Raw genomic sequence first — 24,271 nt, forward strand, 5'->3', positions numbered from 1 at the left:
TTACCACCACTAAGTATCTGATAAACTGAAGAAAAAGAAGAATGCCCTCCTATGTTTGGTTTTCTGTCACTCAGACACGGCACTCCTACTGGGCACTGCCGTTTGTTGCCTGGCACATTCTGTGGTTTCACAGATACGGGTACAAACAATCCCCCTACAGTCTTTGTGGACCTTGCACTGTGACGATGAAAAGATCTGCACTCAGAATGAGACCAGACACACAACACACAAGTACAGAAGCCATTTCAATTTTAATTCAGAATTACTATTAGCCCTTTGGTATTCTGGTGATACAGTTCTAAGTTAGAAGACAAAACCGTTGAGAGGGAAGTTGAGAATTTCAAATGCAACTTAAAATTACTACCCTACGTATTCTGAGAGCTGCCACGTTCCAGTGTCTCTAGAAAAGGAAAGCACTTTTCGTTTCTGAGTATGAGAAATTGTTCACGTTCCTCCCTTTGGTCTCCCCACACTCCTCACCAAACACCACCAACAAAAAGCTAAAAGGATGACAACAAATGCAAAATAAAAAAGGAAATTTAAATAGTATGAAATTAGTTTTTATTTTAACCTCAAAATAAATGCTTAACATTTTTCCAAAACTAAAGATGAACACTTAGAAATAAGGGCAGAAGATTATTTTTTCCTTCCCTGGGGAAACCAGTGAGGCAGACGTTCTAACGTGGCTTGCAAGGTTCTTTCATTGGACTAGTCTAGACACACAGAAAAACCCTCCCCAACTTTTCCTCTATTGTTAGGTGTACCTACCAGGGTTATGGCTGGAAGGAGAAAAACCCAAAGCAACCCCCGGCCCCCCCCCCCCCCCGCCCCAGCAACACAAACAAGGGATTTGAAAAGTTGGGAGAATCATTTAACATGTGACCTAGTGTTCATATAAAATCCCTTCTAAGGAGGTTTAGTGAAGGTGCTATCCCTCGGCAACTCAGCTCAAGTTTCTGCCTGGTCAGTCGGTACAAAGCACGTCAGGCGAATTCACGCCGCAGTCACTGGGCTGCCACGCCTCACAGCTCACCACAGGGAGGTCTTAAAGTTGAACTTCAGCTTCAGCAGATACTTCAGACTGACCTGAGCAATATCGTAGACAATGTACCTGGAGGGGAAGCACGTCAAGGTACAAACGGTTCCACGCGGAGTGCACTTGCTGCCGCTAAGCCAGCCTGCCGGCCACACCCTGCAAACCCTCGCTGCGGGGGGGGGGGGGGGGGGGGGGGGGGGGGGGGGGGGGGGGGGGGGGGCGGGCGGGCGGGGGACGTTCAGGTCTCTCACCCCGACCAGGGAGACCACTGCGGGGAACGACACACAACAGGATAGTCTCTAGCCAGCCCACCCCAGGTTAACTGGCTGCGTATCAGTGACTCCACAGCCCCAGAACATTCCTTTGGGCTCACACAGCACACGCGTAAAAGGATACTCGTTATACAGTAGACAGGTGTCGTTAACACCAGATGAAATCCCGGTCCCAAGAGGAACCTCTACACCATCCATAGTAATACTAGCTGAAGGGTCAGGGGTAGTTTTGCCTAAACCTGCAAAACAGAAGGCAGAAGTGATATGATTTGTGGCAAAAGACGTTGAAAATGCTCCAGAGAGATGAGATCTACGTGTTCATTTAAAAGACACACAAATCCCATCCCATACTGCATCCTTCTTCCAGACATAAAGCTGTAGGTATATTATCAAGTTCCAGGGTATCAGCCTTAACTGATTTTCATAAGCATAGTAGTGCCCCTGGCCCTCTTTCTGTTGAGCAGAATTCCAAAGCCCTCGGTTCAACTAGTCAGTAGGAGGACCTAATCATCACGGGCTACGAGCTGCATCAATTCAAGAAGCTCCAGGTACCACTATGCCACCAGAGGTCCCTCAGGGCTGAAGCTAAGAGTCAGGTTAAAACCCAGAGCCAGCGCACCCGGTTACTGGAGCTCCAACCAGGACTCTCCTATAGCATTTGCGATACTAGTGGCAGGCACAGAGAGTCATTTTTTAAAAAAAATGAACCTGTAATAGCTAGCCACAGGAACTGTGGCTTTGGGGGAAAGAAAGCCCGCTCCCTGTGCCGTCCAGGGTGCCTGGGGCTGCAGCAGCAGGTTTCTGAAACACATTACCTTTGACACTGTGCTTGCCCTTGGGTAACTTGCTGATATGCGAAGCATGCTTCAGTTCATACCTATTTAAGAGAAGACAGGTTCAGAAGAGCCTCCAAGGTCACTGGGCTCTCAAACCAACAGTATGACTAGCAGAGCAAGGCCACGGGAGCTGCTGAGATAAACACTCAGAGAACCCAGTCCACCTTCCATGCTAGGAACTCCCTCCTTCTCTGGTTCTAGAAACTGACGGCGCAGCCCCTTTTGCACAGTTTATGCCCACGATCACTGCCACGGGGCCGCTTTCAGGAAAGGGCCCGTTTAGAGCTGTGGGGTGGCTGGGCGTTCTGGAGGTTTCTGTCCAGCTCACGAACCTGGGACCCCTCCTGGTCTGTTACATAACCCTGCTCTCTTTGGGTTACGGTTGATAGGACCAAGGTGGACAGTCAATCCAAGCTGGGCCAATCAGACTTCCTCTGCAGGGAATCTGGAACTGGGATTGAGATTCCAGTTCAATCTGAGCTGGTCTCAGACAGAAAAGGTACACATCAGCAGGGGGACAGGGGTCGTGAGGCGACCATCCTTTGTGCAAGTCAACCTCTCTGTTTCGCAGCCCACAGAAAGAATGGACACTGCCAGTTCCCGAGGCCTGGCTGTATTCCTGTCCTTGGTCTTGTGAGGCGTTCCTGTATCTTGTTTGCTTAACACGCACTGGCGTCTGATACCCACTGCCTAGCTGGTGGGTCCTCTTAATCATGGTGGGGAATTCTCAGGATCAACCCCCAGCCAAGGGAAGCTCTCCTTCCTACAGCTCACCCCATCCACCCCCATCAAGTGCCACCAGCCCCAAAGCCAGGGTTACTCACATGTTTCCAAGGGCAACTTCTCCCAACAGAATTAAGCCTATCGGGTCTCCCTGGGATGTGTGGCAGTAGTTGGCACTCTTAGAGACCATGTCGGCGAAATAGATCCCCTTACCAAACATGTAGCCCGTCTGGAGGGATGGAAAAGGGACAGCTGAAGACCTTCTCACGGGAAGTTAGCAGCACCACCTACTGACTGCGTGTCCCCACTTCCCACAGTGCCCCCGGCAGGCGGTAGAGGCCCATGCTCTGGAGCAGGCTGTTCAGATCCCAGCTCTGCCGGGTACCCAGGGGCTGGGAGGAGTTAGCTAATCTCTCTGGACCCCACTTCCTTCTCTGAACTGGGGGAAAGCACCCCAGGGGGCTGCTGTGAAAATTAAATGAGTTAATAACAGCTTCTTAGACCAGGGCGTGGCACGTGTGAACACCCAGTAAACATGGCTGTTATATTTATTCCTTTTGGTAAGTGAAAACGAGGTTCAGAGAGGTTAGGGCGTTTGCTACCACACAGCACTCATGAGTCCGGTCATTAAGCCTCTTTGCTCCCCTCTTTTTACAAGTACAAAACGAGGGGCTTGGAAGACTATTCCTAAGTCCCTGCCTGGTGGGTCACGTCTATAACCCAGCAGGTGACACAGCAATCGCTCAGGTCTGGGTCAGGCTCTACTCATTTATCGGCACATTTCACCGAGGCATATGCTGAAGCTCAAGGAGGTCCCCCGCTGGGAGGTGGGAGAGGCAGGTCTGAACTCAGCCTTGGCCTGCGGCCAAAGCCTGCTCTCTGTCAGTCAACACACCCAATTAGCATTCAAAGCAGGGCCTGGACACTTACTTCCTTTGTTCCAGAAACTCTGCTTGATAACGTGTGCAGCTACGCTCTCAATAGTGAGGGTCAGGAGAGGGACATCTGGCAACGTTCACCTTATCAACCATGGCTACACCTACATCTTTAAACAAGGCCCCTTATTCACCGGGGCATGTGCACTTCTCACGCAAGTACCCACAAAGCTCTGGTGGAGACAGCAGCAGAAACAGGCACTGCCCCCCCCCTCCCCCACAGCTCCCGGGCCAGGCACGTACCACAGGTGCTTCAGGTGGGGCTATCCGGAGACCCTGGGACAGGATCCCGGCGAAGTTGGTGGTCCTGGAGCCGTGCCACAGCAACCTTCGGTTATGCAGTTGCTTAAACGGCTTGTAACGCTGGCTCTCTCCTTCACGCTCTATCTTAAAGATCTGGTCGGAGCATTGGATAAAGAAGAGAGGCAGGAGGAACCACTTGTCACTTTGGTTAACTGGAGATCTGACTAGACACAGGAGAACCGACCAGCTGTCTGTCCCCAGAGCTGGAACACTTTAAGGCCTTCTGCAGTGTGCAAGGTGTTTCAATCAGGCTGGGACGGAGCAACGCTGCTACTCAGGGTCCCATTTAGCAGAGGCCAGCTATTAAAATTAGCGCTACGTGTAGGTGCACACTTGAGGCACTTTATTTTGGATCTCTGATAACTGTTCTGATTGCAAAACTAGGTTTCCGGGTAGGAAATGTCTTTTAAAAAACAGAATAAAAAGCCAACCCCAAACCATAGGACTATGAACTTCTGTGTTCCACAAACAACCGAGTCACTTCCTCTGGTGATTTAAAGCAAAGTTAACTGCTCCTTTCTACCCAGGCCCAGGTCGGAGGAATGAGCAGGGAAGAGCTGGCAGGACACAAAGGGGGCAGAGGGAGGAGAGAGCCTTACATCCACGACTTCCAAGTCATATGCGTTGTGTGTGGTCGCGTGAGTGTTCTTAACATACTTCCTAATGATCTCAGCCTCTTCAGAATCTTTGTCCACCACCTAGAAGGAAGGCGCCTGGAAATTAGAGCAAGGGAGACCCCAAGAGAGCCGCACAGAGGCAGGAAGGACAATCACAGGCTCAGCTGATACACAGGTAATAAACGGCCCATGTGGAGCCCGGGCGGGACAGAGCCAGCCTGTGTTCCGAGCCCTACCACGCTCGCTCCGGGGCAGGTGCCAGGCCAGTGCCCCCACCTCCCCAGGCATCGGCTTCTTCATCACCTATCTGGATGAGCCCAGTGTTCCTTCTGCCTTAAAACCCTGTGCTTTGGGATATCAGGAAAGCTAGAAACACGGGGCTCACTGTCTGGGAAGAGGGAACCTCTAGAACAAGGAGCTGGAGACACCCTGCAGTCAAGACTTGCAATGAAAAGCAGCAGGGATCCCACGGACTACAGGGGTTTTGACGATGGGGATGAATGCTCCATCTCTTCTGGATCCTCAGGGCCGTGCACATCACGGCTCAGAGCAAACACCCACCAAATAACCATCAAGTAATGGAATCTCTGCCTAAATAAATGGGTGTGTTATGGGAAATAAGACGTGTGTTCTCTTACATTTTCATACTCTTACCCAAAGTTAAGAGAATTCAGGAATTCTGGTCTTCCTCATTGCCTCTTAATTAAAGGGCTTCAGAATCACAGATGGAGAGAATTAACAACCCCTTCACGAAGAACCAGGCCGTTTGGTGTCCTACCCTGCATACACCCACAGACCTGTATTTTGTCCTAAGCACGGAGCAAAGACTCTTTCAGTGACGTAAACACACGACACCAGGCTCAACAGATCCTGGTGCACTTGAACCTCCTAACACTGCAGGGAAGGACACGGGGGCTGAGGAAGAGAGATGTGAGACTGGGCTCAAGGCCAGGGCAAGCTCGGAGCTGAGGCAAAAATTTCTCCTCCGGGTGGCCTAGGCAGGGTGATTGCTGCCCAAGGCTCCAGCACACCCAAGTTCAACGGCTATGTGCACCAGTCGAAGAGCCACTTCGACTCCAGAGGACATGAACCCAGGCACCATAGTTTTATTACAGCTGCCGTCAGGCACTTCTACGTCTCAAGTAGGATACCAGTAACAGATCCTGCAGAGTTCACACCCCAACAACCTCCAAAAACAGAGACCCTCTCTAGATTAAGGGGAAAAACAAAACTTTAAGGCCCCACAAAAACAGGTCTTTACACTCAGTTGAGGCCGCGACTTGGAAGCCTGCCTCGCAAACAAGGTGCTTCTTTACCGGTGAAATGCTCTGAGGTTCTCAGAGTATCACAAGCCGCAACACCTGGGAACCTGTTAGGACGGTCAATCCTCGGACCCCAGCAATCTGTTCTAACAAGCTCTCCAGGAGATGCTGACGCGCATTCAAGTCTGGGGACCACTGCTCTTGGGATGAAGGGTTTGGATGCTTCAGAAAGGGCAGGCCCTGTTACCATAATGTCAGTTCTGAGCTTCTCATAGTTGACATCGATGGGGTCCTTGCTGCTGTCATCAGAACCACCCCTGAGCAGACTGTAGGCCACCTCGATGTCCAGCAGGTTGTCGAGCATTTCCACCTTGGCCTGGAGGAACACAAGAAAAACCCTGAGCTAAGGACCAAGGTGAGGGAGAAAGACTCACCCAGGTAACGTCCAACACAGAGAGTGAAGAGGTGCCTCCTAGCTGCTCAGGGACAGCCCGCCATCCGTTCACAGATGAACACTCCTAAGGATTTCTGGAATGCTAAGGAGGCTGGGAGAAGAGGCAGAAGCCACACGGTGATGGTAAGAACGGTCTTTCCTCTGGCACGCGCTGGTTGACAGGTGGGGACTGATCACTGGCTCCCTTATGAAGCAGGGAGGGAAAGCAGGGAGGAAGACGCTCCCTCTCTCCTAAGGCTCCTTTTCCCCAGACTGACGTGGTCCAGGAAGGGCAGGAAAAACCAACCGTTCTACCCTTGGGCAGGCTCCCAATACGGGTAGAAACCCCACTTCAAAACGAGGGCCCAGTGGTGGGCCTCCAGCACTGGCCGCTGTCCTCAGGGATCGTGACATGGAGGCGCAGTGGCACAGGAGCGACACCCAGCCCTGCAAAGCCCGGGACCCGGGGCTCCCTGCTGGACCTCGGTGCTACCTGCACGCTGTCTGAGTTGCTCAGGAGCGGAGGCTTCTTCATCCCGAAGTCGTGGGGGATCAGGGTGTAGAAGCGATTTGAGAGATCCAGGATCTGGGAGTCGCTGCTGCCCTGGGACAGTGCCTTTCGGAGAGGGGACAGAGGGAACAGACTGAAGCAGCACTGAGTCCCCAGCACCTGGCTGGGCTTTCTCCTCTGGAAGCTGGGTGCCGCAGCCGAGTCCCGAGGCAGCCTGCGGTGCACAGAGGCCAGGGAACCTCCTTCCTGGGGTGTCACTCAACTGGGCGGTGGCAGGATCTCATCCTCAAACAGTGCGGCTTGGCACACACGGGGCTTCTCGTACACAACTTCACTTGTACAGAGAGCTGTGTAGTTACAGACACATAAACCTCCACCACTCCGCAAAACGTCACCTGCGGCATCTAGGTGGTGGGCTCATAGCTTTCAACTTTTTGTATGTTTGTAAACATTTCATAATAAAATGTTGAAAGGGAGAAAAAACCCCCACTGCTACCAAATTCAGTCAGGCCCCTTTGGCCACTGCCCTTCATCTTTAAGGTGGGGAATTCGTCTTTGGTGCCCCCGGAGGGCCAGGGCCAGGCACAGAAAGGCGAGCCCCTCCCTATGCTGCAATGCCAATCAGCGCTCTATGCAGAAGGTGCTCAGTAAATGCACAAAGAAATGGCGGAGCTGGACTAGTCACTGCATACTTGGCAGACACCCTAGGGGCCTACAGGGCGGCAGAGGGGCAACGACTCGGCACCCCGCAGGCACGAAGCTCCAAGGCCGCTTCTCGCTGTGACACGGGCTTGTCCACACCTGAACATCTGCCTGTACTGCAGTCTGCTCTGTGCTATGGGCAAAGGACACCACCCCAGCGCCTCCGCCTCAACATTCTGGGACAGGAAAGAGCCTGGGCTGAGGAAAGCCTTCCAGGTCTCAGGCAGTGGGTGACAAGGAAAGGGGTCACGGCTCAGGACCGGCTGTAACCAGACTGAATTGCTACATTTCAGGGCCTCCTCTCCAGCACCAGCCAGAGCCCACCTCCCTGGTCCCACGTGAGTTTCCTGTTTGCTTTTCTTCTTTCACACGCCACTCCCAAATACAAGTGGAACCCTCCAGCCCCTTCAGGGCAGAGGCTTAAATCAGGCTCCGGGGACTGGGGGACGTTGGAGATGCTCAGCAGATTGATGTTGAATGAACATAAATGAAAGAAAGACAATATTTAACTTCCTATTTGATGATTTCCTAGTAACCGCAAAATAAACTCAGCTTCTCTTAAGGGCACACAAGATAAAACTCAGAACATTTCTATGAGGCAGGAGAACGAAATTCCTCATTAGGCGTATAGGGAGTTTACTGCATAGCTGATAACTGAAAGCACCGCTAAATCATCAGTACTGTGACCATCTTTTCGCAAGTGGCAGGCACTTGTCATACTTGTTGAACTGAAAACATCTAAATCATCATGAATCAGTATGCCTGTTTCATGTAACCTTGAGTAAATGTACTGCTGCGTGCTCTCCACCGCCCCCCTGCCGTGACAGGCCAGCCAGGAGACCCCCTGGGCAGCTGGAGGAGAGGTCGGTCCCTCGCTTACCTGCTGGACCTCACTAAGGATGGAGTACGCAGCCTGGATCTGCCTTTTGCTCAGCTTCCCCAAGGGCATCTTCTGAAGGTCAATCTGAGGAGACAGGGGTATTTTTCCCTTTGAAAGCACTGTGCAGGGAGATGATGGGAGAGCCGGACCAAGCGGCACCCCAGGCCTCCTGGGCCCTTACAGAAGCAGTCACAAGTCTTTCTGGTCCTCCCGGGGACACCCGGTGACCCAGCTCCACGGGCTTTGCAGCCTCGCCCCCACTGCAGGGGACAGGAGTCTGTGAGGGAAGATTCTGGCTCACTGCCATTTGCGGCAGGGAAAAGCCAAGCAGGGCTCGCCCACCCCTGCACTCAGTCTGAAACAGCCCCACGCTTCTGGAAGAAGGTGACACAGCAGGACTCCCATCTAATTCCAAAGTGAGGACGAAGGTGCACCCTCCCTGGGGTCTCAGAGCCGAGGCCATTCCCACCCGGAAAGTAAGAACCATAAAGCAGTGAGAATTATTTTTCAGAGGGCACACCCCTGAACATACATGCTTACACCAAATCAACAGTGTGCCCTTCGAATCAGTCACCCCAAAGGTTAAACATCCTCCCTACGACAGTGCTGCTCACAATACCTTGGGAACCAGCATCCAGGGAGGTGGCAAGCTGGCTGCAGCGGCAGAAGCGTGAACTCTGGGGGCCGAGGCCTGGTCGCCAGCTAGCGGGCGAGGCACCCGCTCCCCGTGGGAGCGACCTGCCCGAACGCTGCCTCGGCCCCTCTCCCGCCTCAGTGCCGCACGGGGCCCCTCACCCTGAAACCGGAGCCACTGTCTCCAGGGCTGTTCCCAGTGGACCCTCTGAGCTCCTGGCCCCAGCACTGCACCTTGCCCATCTTGACATCTCCAGCACCTGCGGGGCCTGGAACAAAGACTGGGCTGGATAAGCACTTGAGAGATGAGACCACTATGCCGATTAAATGAAACAGGATGTGAAAGTGCTCACAGCCCATCAGGAGCCGATCAGGGGCCAGTGGTGACAGCGTCTAATGATGACAAGCTATGGCACGTCAGCGTCTCTGTACCCTCAGTACTGTCCACCCCCAGGGGAGAGCCGGTTTCTGGGAAGAGTTAAATAGTTGGCGCTCAGTCCGGGGAAGGAGGTGGATAATGTATTCTGAGCCAAGACCACAGTAAAATAAAAGAACAGAGCGACCTTAGCATGGACTGAGTCGGCGCTAAAGCAATTCTAAAGAAGGGACTCCGGAAGATGCTCTGACCACGGGCAGCGTGACCAGAGTGAGAGTGCATGCTCTGAGGGGAGCGACTTCCCTGAGCTGTCTCATTTCGGTGTTTATTTAAAAAAAGACTCTAACCGGCACCCTCACACACACACACAAAGGCCACAAGAACAGGAACAGGGCTCAACCAACACAAGCTGCCTCCCCTCCCGACTGTGGGCTGGGGGCAGGGGCTCCACAGCAGCTGCGTTTAGGGAGAAAGTGAAAAGTGGGAGAGATGCCTTGGGGTCAGGGCACTGAGAGCCACAGCTGCAGCCAGAGGGAGGCTTCGAGAGCTGTAGCCAGGACTCTGGATACAGCACACACTCTCCTGACCTCAGCTGGGACTCTGCTCTGGGCTCAGGACTCACCCGCCTTACAGGGAGCGCTCAGTTCCCCTGGGCACCATGTTTACTCATCTACCTGGCCACCCAATCCCACGTAAAACCCATCAGGCTGGGAGCGGGCGCCCCATTCTCCACATTCTCAACACAGGCTGCCTTCCAGCAGCAGGCCCCTGGCCCTCTGCCTCCTGCTTATCAACTAGTTCCCTGTCTTGAGTGTAAAACAAGCTAAAAAAAAAACAAAAGTCATGTTCACAGAAAGAGACTGGGTCTGATCACAGTTGAGAAATTCTATGAATCACAGATAAGCCAGAGCACAGGAAGCCGGAAATGATACGTGGGACATTTCTTTTGAAACCTTAATGAAACGGAGTTGCCTCCTGCCCTCCTCCCCGCCTCCGCACATCTCACTGCCAGCATTCCTGGGGAGCCCACCCACAAGCTGTTCAAACTAGTCAGACCTCCCAGACAGAAGTCGGGTTGTTTATCTGTTTGAACAAGACATCCGCACAAGCCCTGGCTATCTTCAAACCCATTAGGGGTTTCCTAGGAGGTGACCCAACACTCAGTTTTCTAACAACAGTGGAGCCTGAGCAGTCCTGCCAGGCTGAGCTCCAGACACGGAGATGCGGGGCTGAGGAAGAGAGGCTGCCAGTGGTTTATACCACTCAGATTCGTTCCGCCCCCTTCCAAGGCTGCCTGGAGCCTCTAGGAAGGCCCTGGGAAGAGGCAGGGAGGGAGCCAGCCAGCGAAGGGGCGTAATGGCCAAGGCCGATCTGCAATTCTTGCTCTCTCGGCTGGTCCCTGCTTGTTTTTCAGAGCAGCCTGAAGCTTCTGGGCTCGGTGGCTGGAGAAGAGGGGAGAGTCTGTTTGCCAGCCAGATACCAGCAGCGCCTGGACGACCTCTGTGGGAATGCCCCTTGGGTGAGCACTCAAGACCTCTGATGCCAGAGGCAGCAAGAACAAGGGGCCCTTCTGCACTCATTTCCCAGGGAAACAAACTGAAAACGCCTGGCCTTGGCCAGGGTCCCCGCCACTTTTCCTGGACAAAAACAAATACCATCACCCCCATCCCACCCAGCCCAATCTCTCCTTAAAAACAGCTGGTATGAATTTTATCTGATGAAGCAAGTGTCAGAAGCTCTCTGCATTTCTGTCAATGCTGGTTACAGCAGTTCTTTTACCGTAAGTGGGCTATGTCTTGGACTTCCCGTGACAGCCCCAGGTGGCCCCTTTGGTTGGGCCACGAAAGACCATGCCCACAAGTGGGTCTAGGGACCCAGGGGACAACACACCATCTATTTCACAGCAGGCCAAGGATCCTCTGCAAAAGAGCATGCACCCCAGGCCTCAGAGCTCCTGCATGTCTCAGGCTGAAGACCAGCCACCAAACTCGTTGCCAACTCGGCACTCAAATCATCAACCCCAGCAAACGCTCACAAATAAAACAAAAAGTGCAGTAACCTCATACTCCACCATGGCTTTCTTCATACTTTCCACATCAAAGATCATCTTAATGAGGTCCTGCACTGGCTTGGGGAGCTTGGACTTGGTGCCAGGGTTTACCGTCAGCTTCTTTACTGCCTCTTCATCCTTTAGGGAAAATCAGGAAGGGACACAATTAAACAACCTAAGCAAAGTGGTGGTGGTGTTTGGCAGAGAAAGGACACAGGATGGAGTGCCACCAGCCAAAAAAAAAAAGCTGAGTGTTAATCAAAAAGGCTTGGCATTAGTTGCCAGGAGAAGCATGTATGCATGTGCACAGGACCAGATACTTGCTGTGCACCCCTCCAGGTCCTCTTGGCTGCTCCAGATTCTTACTCCAGACGCCACTGAAGCATCCAGCTCTGTACAGGCAGACCCGCAGGCACCCACACTCCCCTCATGCCCTCACCTCCTCCCTCACTGCCTCCCATGCCGGCGGTGCTGGTGCCCTGTGCCTGGGAACCTGCCCGGGGCCCATTCCTGCCCAACCTGGAAGTGCTGGGCAGCTATGAGGGTGATCCTTGGACCCAGGGGACACCGGACTGATGGACAAATCTTGTCTCCTTTCTTCTCTTGCCCTGCCTCCCCAAAGACTGAATCCACACAGCATTCTCTATAGTGCCAGAGGACCACGCTAACAGTCCGACTTCCCGCCAGGCAGCTAAAGCGCATCCCAGCATCAACCCTCCCAAGTCTGCACCCCTCACCCCTGTTCCCTGGGACTGCTCTTCCCAATATTCTACTAGCACAGGACTTCACCCCTGCCATCCGGGGAATCCAGGCTGAGCCAAGACCCGGCTATGCTGAAAACGCCTTAACCCTTCTCACGTTTGAACCCACAAGGGCAGGGACTATGACCATCACGGTGTCCCCTAACAACTAACGGTGTTTGGTATTTGTTTTGAATGAAGGCAACTGGCATTGGGCCTTGAGCCTGGAATCTGCTTGGCTTAACAAAGCTGCAGAGAGGAACCTGTGTGCTAGTGTTCAGGGCTGCTGCTGTCAGGGGCACAATACATCTACTCTTGATGCTGAAACACAAGTCTTAGATGCATTCTTATCCTCTAGCTCAGTCGCCCCCAATCTTTTTGGCACCAGGGACCGGTTTTGTGGAAGACAATTTTTCCACGGACTGGAGGTGGGGGGATGGTTTCGGGATGATTCAGGTGCATTACATTTATTGTGCACTTTATTTCTATTATTAGTACACTGTAATATATAAGGAAATAACTATACAACTCACCATAATGCAGAATCAGTGGGAGCCCCGAGCTTGATTTCACTTGCCACTCACAAATAGGGTTTTGATATGAGTCTCCAATCAACTGATTTATTATGGTCTCTGTGCAGTCAAACCTCTCTGCTGTGGATCTGTATTTGCAGCCGCTCCCCAGCGCTGGCATCACCGCCTCAGCTCCACCTCAGGTCATCAGGCATTAGATTTTCACAAGGAGCGCGCAACCTAGATCCCTTGCGCACGCAGTTCACAGTAGGGTTCGCACTCCTATGAGAATCTAACGCCGTCGCTGATCTGACAGGGGCGGAGCTCAGGCGGTAACCGGAGCGATGGGGAGCGCCTGTAAATACAGATGAAGCTTGGCTCGCCTGCCCCTCACATCCTGCTGTGCGGCCCGGTTCCTAGTAGGTACTGGTCCATGGCCCAGGGATTGGGGACCCCTGCTGTAGCTGTAACTTCACTGAAGGCAAACGATTAGTATGTTAAAAAGCCTTATTTAAATACGTATACTCTGTGACCCGGTAACTCGATCTCTAATGATAACAAGCAGAGAGGTAAGTATATCAGCATCATTACAGCAAATACCTGGAAATAATCTAAGTATCTAATTGGGGCATGGGAGGGTGTTGTTTGGTAAACCACAAATAATGGCCACCCACAGGATGGAATTCTATACAGACTTAAGAAATGATGCTCTAGTTCAGTGCATTTTAATACAGTAGTCACTGGTTTTGACATGTGGCCACTCTGAATTGAGCTGTGTTCTAAGAGCTAAAAATACACCAGCTCTCAAATATTCAGTTAAAAAAAAAAAAGGTAAAAATATCTCAATGATATTAATATATCAAAATGACAATATTTTGGATATTCTGGGTTAAACACATAACTAGTATTAATTTCACTGTTTCATTTTGCTTTTTAAAATGTAGCTACTAGAATATTTAAAATTGCCTAAGTGGCTGCCTATCTCTCTCTGTTGGACAGCATTGCTCTAGAAGACATGGGGAAACGCTCCAAGAACAGTAAGGTCAAAAGCTGGTGGTGAAAATACAGTATGTAAGGAAAGACTCCAGTGTTACATTGGGGAAAAGTAGCTGTGAAGTGAAAGAAGTATATAAAGACATACACCATGATTTTAATTCTTTGTGCCTCTGTCGTTCTCAAAATTTTCTAAAACAAATACAGCTGACCCTTGAGCAACTCAGGGACTAAGGGCATTAACCTTCTGTGCAGTCGAAAATCCGAGAATAACAGAGTTGGTCCTCCATATTCCTGGTTTCTCCCTATCCTCAGTGCTGCATCCGTGGATTCAACCAACCACGGGTTGTGTGGAACTGTAGTATTTACTAATGAAAAAAATTCCACATGTAAGTGGACCCATGCAGTTCAAACCTGTGTTGCTCAACTGTATATATTTTTGAAATGGGAAAAATAAACTCACTAGGGGGCACTGCTGAGTTAGACCAAGTCTGTGCAACTCTAAACTCCCAAGTTCTCCACCTCAACATTATACAAGAGCTAATTTCTATTTTTAATGGTAGAGCTCAAGACACTCTATAAACTAGAGAATTCTTCCTTTAAGACATGTTAGGCCTCAAAAATTTGGAATTAAATCTGTACCATCTACAAATCTCTTTCTTTCTGCAATATAAGCATGCACCACTCTCCATTATAAAAGCAGTAAGTTTTCGTATAAAAACAAGGTGGGACTTCCCTGGTGGCACAGTGGTTAAGAATCTGTCTGCCAATGCAGGGGACACGGGTTTGATCCCTGGTCCGGGAAGATCCCATGGGCTGCGGACCAACTAAGCCCGTGGGCCACAACCACGGAGCCTGCGCTCTAGAGCCCGCGAACCACAACTACCGAAGCCCACGTGCTGCAACTACTGAAGCCCGCGCACCGCAACAAGAGAAGCCACCGCAATGAGAAGCCCGCCCACCGCAACGAAGAGTAGCCCCCGCTCGCTGCAGCTAGAGAAAGCCCACATGCAGCAACGAAGACCCAACACAGCCAAAAATAAAAATACATAAAATAAAATAAAAACAAGGTAAGCATTTTGTGAAAACCAATGGCCACCAAAGTATCACCCAAGAGACAACAGAAGGCTGTCTGGTAATATATAGGCAGACGTTCAAGCAACAAATATAAATAATGGGAAATTATTAGGAAATAATTTGGGACTAAAAACTGGGACCTACTGGAGCACGTCAAGTCACTATAATTCTATCTTGATGATAAAGCAAGTCGCGTGATCTATGATTCAACATAGCTTCAGATAAGAAACCTCACCTGGAATCTGTGAATTATTCCCTGTTGTGTTTAGGGAGCAACTTCAAAGACTGTTCCTCCTTGACAGTCTTAAAAATGCTCACACTGCTTGTTCTCATCTAAGCGCCATCTCATATTTCACGGGGTAGATTCTATTCATGAAAGGGTACTGGATTTTATGAAATGCTTTTTCTATGTTTATCAGGATGACTATGTGGCTTCTGTCCTTTATTCTATTCACGTTACATTACATGGACTTGACTTCCATGTTGAACCAACCTTGCATTCCTGGGATAAATCCCACTCAGTCATGGTGCATAAATCCTCAAGTGCTGCTAGACTCAGTTTGTTAGTATTCTGTTGAGGATTTTGCATCTATATTTATAAGGATATTGGACTGGAGTTTTCTCGGGATGTCTTTGTTCATCTTTGGTATCAGGATAATACTGGTCTCACATAATGAGTTGAAGAGTGTTTCCTCCTCTTCTCTCTCTTGGAAAAGTTTGTGAAGGACCAGTATTAATTCTTTAACCATTTGATAGGATTCACCAATGATGCCATCTGTTCCATGGCATGTTTTTAAAAGAATAGTGTCCCTTCCTTTTATGAGAACTAGAAGGTGTAAGAGCATTAAGTGATTACCTGGCCATAGTCAATCTCCAGAGGGTAGAACTTTTTGGGATGTTTTGTGAAGTTTTTGGAGTGCCAGGCATTCCCAGTTTTCTCTTCATATAATTTCGTAAAATGCTCAATGGCCTCCTCCTTGGATGGCATCTGCTCCAGTTTGTTACTACCAATTACCGTGCCCACACGGCCCCAGGACCTGAATATCCAATACCTGTGGGAGGAGAGGAGGAACATCAGATACAAATTCAAGGGTCAGCCTGTTGTATTTCAGGATGAGTTTCCCTTCCCTGCCACTCCCCTTGAGGGAGAAACAACTGCAAACACCCCCAAAATGATGGTGACTGACAAAGAGGAACAAAAGCAACTGGTATTACAATGAAGGACCTTTATTTTACTTTTATTAAACTGAGTGTTGTAGGTTTAGAGTAATTTAAAAATGCACTTCCAAATCATACTGGCAAATGGGCTATAAAAAGTACCAAAGAACAGGTTAACCTTGTATCTGGCAGCCAGACTTGAGGAGTAAATCCTGAGGCCTACAGAACTTTACATAAGAGTATCCAATTCTTCTCCCCAAAGAAACATGGCAAGCAACACTTGGAGGTCATGCGTTCAAGGTGATGCAACCATCAACGACGCGTATTAAAAATAATGAAGAACCTTTGGCTCAGATCAGAGGCTGAGATGTGATGAAATGGGAGGGGGCGGGCCACTGGCCTGCAGGGTCAGCCACCTACAGACCCACGCTAGCGTCTTCAGTTTCTATCTCAATCTAGGGCCAAGTCTTGGGTACCCTGCGGGCTGTGCTGCCTAGCTTTGGGCGAGTTCATTTTTTTTTAGTGGAAATCATGCATAAGTTAAATTTTACATCACAATAAACACAGATATATTGGAAATCCAGAAAGATTTGGATGCATTTTAAAGATAAAACCAGAGATTTCAAAGAAGATTTGGGGCTTCCTGCTGGCTTTCTGGGCTACTGCCCAGAGAAATACAAATTCATTCTCTGCTGGGTTATTTCCCTCTGCAAATGTTTGGAAGACACCACGCTGACCTATCCTGAAAAAAACCTTCTGACTCTAACAGCCCACACTGTCCTTTCCCTCTAAAAACCAATAAATCTAGGCCACCAGAATAACGCCCATGTCCAAAATCACCATTAGAATTTGCTTGCTGGAGGTGGACAATTCTGTTCTCATTTGCCTGTTGTTTAACACACTCTGGCACTCAGCACATTTCCACAAAAACCCTATCCCTTCTCCTGCACTCCAATACACATCTAGCTTTTGGAAGGTATGTTTTACAAGCAAGATACCCTACTTTGACCTTCTGATCTCCAGCAAGAGTAGGTAGTAAAGTAAATGACGCAGGCTTTTATTTCTTCAGAAATTTTAGGTAGCCACACAGATACTGTGTGCTCTTTTAAGGGTCTTCTGACATTCACATTTTCAATGAAAGGTTTGGTGAGATGTGAAGAGCCTGAGCCTGCCAGTGCCTACAACCTGCGGCTGGCCAAGATGCACCGGGCGCGGACTGTATCTCCCGGCGGCTGCCACTCTCACAGGGGTTTGCCTTTCAACGAGGAAAGCTTTTTGGATCTCCTGGAGTTCCAATGTGTAAACTGTTTTCATTTGCTAAAAAGGAAAGGTCAGTTTAATATACGAAAGTGCTCCCCCCACCCCCTTAGAACTTAACACACCTTCCCCACTTACATGCAGCTCCTGTTCTGTGCTGGCTGCAATGAGGGCCCATCGACTTGGCAGAGAACTGCCCGTACTAGTAAAGTGTGCAAGCCAGCCCAGTCCCTCAGCACCCCAGAACTGGCTCTTACCTGCCTCCACTATGTTCAAAATAAAACAGATGCAAACCCAAACGCCTTTAGTAACTGGGGAGCCCGAGGTAACACTGATGAGTGAGGACAGAAAGGCTGTCTGGGGGCGAGGGCCTCTTCCCTCCCTCACTGCAGGCCTCACGACACACCCATGCTCTTCATGAGGCGGCTGGCTCCCCAGGAGCACTGAGAGCCTCTCAGGAGCACAGCGCTGCTGGACACTCCCGCCCTCGGCGCACCTGCTCTCTTTGTCATCCTCCAGGAGCTGCAGCTTGTAATAGGAGTTGGTTCCCTTAACGATGTCCACCAGGCCGAGGGTGGCGCTGAAGACCTTCCCGCCTTTCTCCAGGACGTGTGCGCTGTGCTCCAGACCTGTCACGGACAGAGCTCCTGTGATGAGTCTCACAGGGAGAAGGGGGTCTGCAGGCTCCCCACAAGACGTGTGCGTTCTCAGGACCCGGGAGCCTTGAGGCCGGAGGGCGAGGCGCAGCCCTGTCCCACATGGTTTCCCTCATCAACGGGGTGCCCACAGCTCACTCTGCTCACTCCCGTTCCCTTACCAGAATCAGGGTCGACAGCTGCTCCTCCTTTAAGAGTTAATTTCATTCTCTTTTCAGATTTGTTGGTACCTTGGAAGGGGATAGAGAAGTGCAAACATTAAATTAAAAATAAATTAAAAGTAAGGGGAAGGTAGCAGGCAGGGCGAGTGGGTCACCTTCACCTGTGTCAGATGTCAACATGGCATCTGTGTGCTGCCTCGCACCATCCTGCGCCCAGGGAAAACGAATGAGAAAACTGGTGTGGGCAGCGTTCAAAAGACCATTCGGGCGCAAAGGGAGAGGCTGTGCACAGGTGGACCTGGCCAGCCTGGCAGAGGCCACGGCCCCCGGCAGGATGGGGCCACGGCAGGGTGGGGCAGCTCGGGGCCTCACCTTCCTCCTTGACGGGGCCCTTGCTCTTCTTGGAGAGCACAGCCCCCGACTTCCCCTTTGGGGTCACGGCTTCAACAGGCTCTGCCTTCACCTCGGCCCCCCAGCAGGACAAGAGGTGGGTTGAGAGCAACTCCTGAAGGCTCTTGGTCGAGGTGGAGATGTCCTGGAGGAAATCCTCAGACACGACGCGGACGTTAGCTTCTTTTACTTCCTCCATCTTTTTATTCATCTTGTCGACCTCCTCTGTTCAAATCAGAGGGAAAGAACTTTGAAATCTCAAATCACTACACAGTTATTACTTGCTGGGTACTTCCCAACGCTCGTCACCCACAGCTCTCCTCTCCTTCAAAATCTAGTGCTTGGGGCTTCCCTGGTGGCACAGTGGTTGAGAGTCCGCCTGCCGATGCAGGGGACACGGGTTCGTGCCCTGGTCTGGGAAGATCCCACATGCCGCAGAGCGGCTGGGCCCGTGAGCCATGGCCGCTGAGCCTGCGCGTCCGGAGCCTGTGCTCCGCAACGGGAGAGGCCACAGCAGTGAGCGGCCCGCGTACCTCAAAAAAAAAAAAAAACCTAGTGCTTGGGGCCTTGGTTCATTTCAACAATCGTCTCTCACCAGCAACATCCCCCTTTTTCTAAGGTGCGATGAGTGAGAGCTGCTTTTTCCAAACCCTTCTACAGAACGAGATGTTAATAGGTATTACATAGAGAAAGGAGGTCAGGTTCCTATGGGAAGAGCGGTGTACCGTTTTCTGGTCTTGGAAACTCACAATGGTCGTCGGCATATTAAGCCTGCAAAGAAACCTGTTCACCTTCGTTTAACTCTGCATTTTCCAAACTTGCTTAAGCTGTGAACTTTTTGCCTGGAGGCAAACCCACCAACATCTTGTGAACAAGGTGAGAAGAGTGGGCTGTTACAGTCTTTACTTGGGCGTTTTCGGTACGTGAATATAGACCACAGCATGGAGCAGCAGTGCCAAGTACAAGTGCCCACGCCCCTTTCCAGAGGACCTGAACAATGCCAGCGATGATAAGAGACACATTTCTGGGGTCCCTCTGTGTGTCAGACACTGCGCTCGGCACTTCACCTCGTTTAATGCTCAACACCACCATGAGAGACAGGGACCCCTCTGGTTCACAGGCAGACTGAACTCACTTTTGCTACTTATGCACAGGGAGGCCTTGTTGACGGTCCCTGTCAACTTCCCCCCGAGTTTCTCGATTGTGGCCTTCACTTCATCCTTGTTCCGGGAGAGTTTCCCAAGAGTCAGGATCTTCATGTTGGATAACGGCTTGTCTGGGATGGGAGAAAAGGATCACTAGGCAGGGCTGCTGCCCGGGGTGGAGGGTGGGAGCAGGAGACCAGGCAGCAGCTCCCAGGGGAAAGCCAGACCGGTTGCAAGGCCCCCGAACGGCCTCAGCACCCTCTCTGATCAGGGAGAAAGGGATCTCCTTGAGGAGAAGTCTATGTAAACAGAAGAAAAGAGTAAGAGTAGCAGGAAAGCAGAGGGCAGGATAGCAACCTGTACGCAGTCCTCAGCACAGGAAGGACCGGCCAGGGAGAAGCCGTGCACTGACACTGCTCCACAGCAGGCCTCAAGCAGAGGTGGCCGGGGGCGCCCTGGGTCTGCTCCACAGACAGACGAGGAAGGACCAGGAAGCCGGCCAGAGGGTGGGACGCCGGGGTCACGTGAACTCCCGATTTCCTTCTGTTATTCTGTTCCCACCCCATGCCTAAAAGCAAACTACAGTTCTCACAGGATGCTTATTAATCAACCCCATTAAAAAAACTAGCCTTGGGGAATTCCCTGGCAGTCCAGTGGTTAGGGCTCCACGCTTCCACTGCAGGGGGCATGGGTTCGATCCCTGGTTGGAGAGCTAAGACCCTGCGTGCCGTGCGGTGTGGCCAAAAAAAAATTTAAAAAGTAGCCTTGTCCACGGCAGTCACTGAGAGCTTTGGTCAGCATGACCACACTGAGCTGAGAGAACTGATTCAGGCACCAAGAACCCTGGCATTTTAGGTATTTAGCACTGACCCCGGCCAGAAAGACCTGGGTCAGGGGTGTGCCTTCTGTTTGTTGCAAACGGGAACATACAGAGCTGGTTACACATTTCCACAAGAGATGCTGTGGGGAGGAGTCCTTTAAGCTGTCCCTGTGAGGGAGAACAACTAGGGATACCCGTAGGGTTTAACTGAAAGTTGGCCGAGGTCTCCGCAGGGAACGGAATCACTTAGCTGTGAACTGCAAGTAAGGGGAAAGCAGAAGGGACCCTCAGGGCAGGGCCCGGACGTCGACCCCGCCTGGCCCACCACACCTGCTCTTGGACCCAGGCTGCAAGCGGCGGGTTGAACTCGGGATGACCACCCACACGCCCCCTCCCCAGAGGATGGAGGGAGGTCACTGCTGGGCTCACGTTCACGGGAGAATCCTCACCCTCCACCCAGCACACGGTGGCCATAACCATTAGACTACACCACATGTCCCTGAGTAAACAAAGACAGCAGTGTCTTCTGCCACAAAAACACAAACTCATCTCACTGTCTTTGTTGGTGTGGAGTACTTCTCGCTGACGCTGATCACAACGAGTACGGCAAGTCTCTGCAGGCGACAGAGACCCAGCATCACATCAGGCTCAGGACGACTGGTGGGGGCAGGGATGCCCGGAAGCACAAGGCTGAGCCCTGGAATGCTGCTCTGTAGCGTAGCGCAGTCAGGCAGGAGAGTCTGAATGCCCCTTGCAGGTAACTGTCTCCCTGGCCTTTCTCAGAAGCCCCCCCTCCCCAACCTACCTCCTCCTGCTGGGGGTGGGATGGGGAGAACAAGGGCAGAGCTTCTCCCCAGGATCAGCCAGCAAAGAACCCAGACGGACACCCTCTCCACCCTTAGCTCAGGGCCCCAGTCCCCCCACCCTCCCCCGAGGCTGGCCCGGAGCTGCACCTGGGGGAGCGGAGTTCACAGTGGCGGGCGTTGAGGCTGCAGAGGGCAGGGGTGCTGCCGCCAGCGGGGCGCTGGTCTCTGGGGGGAATATACGGTCCTGCTTTCGGATCTTCAATTTCTTGAGGTAAGAGATTTCTCGGAATTCCTAAAGAGTGTAAGTTTTAGTTAAGAAACCAGCTCTCCCTTGAAATAACCAGCTGATAGAGAAAAGAACTGAAGAATCTTTTTCTTCTTATGATAAAGAATAACACAAAATAGGAAAATTTGAGGCTTTTAGTATGAAATACAGTGTTACTGCTGATATGGTGCTTATTTGCAGTACTTCTACATTTATAATACAGCTGGTACTGTGACGCTTGAAGAGAAAAACTATTTTCCTTAAAAAAACAAAAACAAAACAAACAAAAAAACCCAGTTGATAATCTGGTCAGGGAACCACTGCTGGAACCTGATTACAACCCCCAGGCCTCATTCTGGAGTTGTTCCCCTCAAGAATGAAGAGGCCTCTTCCTGGGGTCGTATGTCCATTCCATGACCAAAAGCCGCCCCAGACTCCCCAGAGCACGGGAGAGAGATTACTACCCGAAAGGAAATCAGGGCAATTCCCTTCCCTTCCCAGAAGATGGGCAGGGAGCCCATCAACAGTCAGTGCTCCGTATTAACTCTGCCACCAGCACGGTCCACCGGCATTCCGGGCGATTCACAATGGGCTGTGCTCTAAGTGGTCACTCAATAAACATCACATACACCAGGCTCAGGGACCAGTTCCCTATCCTCCTAAGTCTTCTTCCCATCAAGAAACAGCCCTTCCCTGCTAGGTCCATGGTCAACGACTGCCTGGTGGATAAAACATTATGCTGGGCATCTAACACAGTGCCACACATCACAGTGAGTTTAGAATGAGTTTCTGCCTTTGAGAAAGAAGCTCAGCCTTGACCGACAGTCAGATATACAAAGGCAACTTCTACATAGGAGCTAGCTTCTAAACCAGAGGCGTGCTGAAGTGATGCAATACTGGGAATGCTGGGAGGGCTCCTTGGAGGCAGTGACCCACCAAGTCAGGGGCAGGGGGAGGGAGGGAGGGAGGGAGAGGGAGACAGAGAGGGAGTGTGTGTGTGTAGGGGTGGTGTAAGTGGTATGTGAGGAGAAAAAAGGTGGCAGAAAGAGGGGCTGCAGAAGGTAGCTGGAGCCAGATCATGGAGGGCTTTGGGGGAGGAGAGTTCAAGCTAAGGAGATGACCGTGATTCTGTGATCCAAGCCCCTGGGGGCAGCACAGTCCCTACCCATGGTCTGTAAATCCATGAATTTGCATGGGCAACAAGCACTGTCCACCTGACAAAATGTCTTGCACCTGTAGGTACCGTTTTAAAATAACCCTTTAAAAATGTATATAGATGCAGTGCAACTGACATATAAAATCCTAAATAGTTCACATCACGATCTTACTTTTTTCCTAACCTAAGATATTAAAAGGGATACAAATACCACAAACGGGCCTGTAACAATGGCATTCTCAGAAACGCTGGGAAAATATTTCTAGAAGAAATGGGGAATCACTGTAGGTTTTAAGGGTGGGGAAAGGACAAGGTCAGACTTGTAGAGCAACCGAGCAAGCGAAAGTACAGAGATACGTATACAGTAATGATGGCAGTGAACAGAGAAGGCAAGAAAAGAACGAGTGGAAGAGGCAAGCGGGGAAGTGGAGTTCAGCTCTGGATGCTGAGGTGCTAGAGCCCCCAGGGCCCACAGGCAACAATTCTGGAGCGCTTACTATGTGCCACTGGTCCAAATGCTCAACCACCCCGGGAGAAGGCACGGGCGGTGAGGGAACTTGACGGACATCAAATCCCAAGCCCAGGGAGCCCACGACAGCCCCAGGTGGTGGGGCGCCAGCTCGCACCGAGTCTGAGGACACGGGGGAGTCCACCCAGCAGCCAGCCCCCCAAGACACTGCTGGCTCCCCCAACAGCGCAGCTCCAAACAAGGTCCCCCAACTGAGGTTTTTTACATTCTGAGAATTCAAGGGAGAGAGAGAGAGATCAACAGGAGACTTGAACTCTGGACACAACTCCCCGTCTGGCACCAAGGCAAGGAAATGTCTTGCTCGGAGAAACACTCTCCCATCACAAAGGCAGGAATTACCATTTGTTCACCACCATGTCCCCTGTGCCCAGGACAGTGCCTGGCAGAGGGTAGGCACTTGATAAACAGAAATAAAAGTAACTCACGGTCTTTGCAAGCAGGAAGATTTTACACCAGTTGGACAAACCTGTGCTCCAGTTGGAAGTGCTTTGGTACTACATCTGTGTAGTGTGCAAATGTACAGAACCAAGGGCATACTTCTACAATCTGATTATGAGGATGGCCCCGATGTAAAGAGGTCTGAGAAACTGCTCTGCAGTCGTGGTGACCTGGAGTGTGGACAAGCCCAGAAGATGGGACCAGGTTTTTCTGCAAATATATCCCAGGATCCACACCCCCACTTACCTTTGGGGTCACCCACTCCTTCCGGTTGGGCGTCTGTGTCTTGACCATACACTTGGTCCAGGCAGTGACATCCCCGGTACAGTAATAGGCATCGCTCTTGAAGACCAGCTGGCCTGAGCATTCCTCGCAGGGAAGGAGGGCACCGAACACCATGCCGTCGGCCACTCGGTCCAAGATCTGAAGCCAGTGAAGAAGAGAAGTAAGTCAAGGAGGAAAGGAGCAGCTACAGGAGAGGACATTTACCAAGAATCTGCACGGGCTCCACTCGCTAAAAAAGAAGGGAGGGACTACCCTGAGGTTCCTAACATTCCCCGGAGAAGGTGGTTTACAGTTGGAGCTTGCATTTTTGTGCT

General features: G+C 51.2%; 1 protein-coding gene across 2 annotated transcripts in view; it reads right to left on the reverse strand.

The window, feature by feature from the left end:
* Positions 1-538: 538 nt before the first annotated feature.
* Positions 539-24,271, reverse strand: part of PARP1 (poly(ADP-ribose) polymerase 1) — a 42,092-nt gene continuing 18,359 nt past the window's right edge. Inside the window, exons 7-24 of one of the 2 annotated variants that reach the window (XM_029228700.1) lie at positions 23,919-24,095; positions 21,432-21,576; positions 21,033-21,092; positions 19,649-19,789; positions 18,496-18,738; positions 18,124-18,192; positions 17,803-17,935; positions 15,748-15,943; positions 11,579-11,707; positions 8,511-8,594; positions 6,911-7,033; positions 6,232-6,360; positions 4,705-4,803; positions 4,046-4,198; positions 2,969-3,096; positions 2,124-2,185; positions 1,433-1,547; positions 539-1,111 (exon numbers count right to left, since the gene is read on the reverse strand). In XM_029228700.1, the coding sequence (XP_029084533.1) occupies positions 1,030-1,111; positions 1,433-1,547; positions 2,124-2,185; positions 2,969-3,096; positions 4,046-4,198; positions 4,705-4,803; positions 6,232-6,360; positions 6,911-7,033; positions 8,511-8,594; positions 11,579-11,707; positions 15,748-15,943; positions 17,803-17,935; positions 18,124-18,192; positions 18,496-18,738; positions 19,649-19,789; positions 21,033-21,092; positions 21,432-21,576; positions 23,919-24,095 (2,268 nt within the window). In that variant the 3' untranslated portion in view covers positions 539-1,029. The remainder of the gene's footprint in view (positions 1,112-1,432; positions 1,548-2,123; positions 2,186-2,968; positions 3,097-4,045; positions 4,199-4,704; positions 4,804-6,231; positions 6,361-6,910; positions 7,034-8,510; positions 8,595-11,578; positions 11,708-15,747; positions 15,944-17,802; positions 17,936-18,123; positions 18,193-18,495; positions 18,739-19,648; positions 19,790-21,032; positions 21,093-21,431; positions 21,577-23,918; positions 24,096-24,271) is intronic. The other variant, XM_029228701.1, reaches the window with a different exon arrangement.

Source organism: Monodon monoceros, unplaced genomic scaffold (genome assembly GCF_005190385.1).
Source record: "Monodon monoceros isolate NGI ecotype Baffin Bay Population unplaced genomic scaffold, NGI_Narwhal_1 Super_Scaffold_18, whole genome shotgun sequence".
In the NCBI taxonomy this organism is placed as follows: domain Eukaryota; kingdom Metazoa; phylum Chordata; class Mammalia; order Artiodactyla; family Monodontidae; genus Monodon; species Monodon monoceros.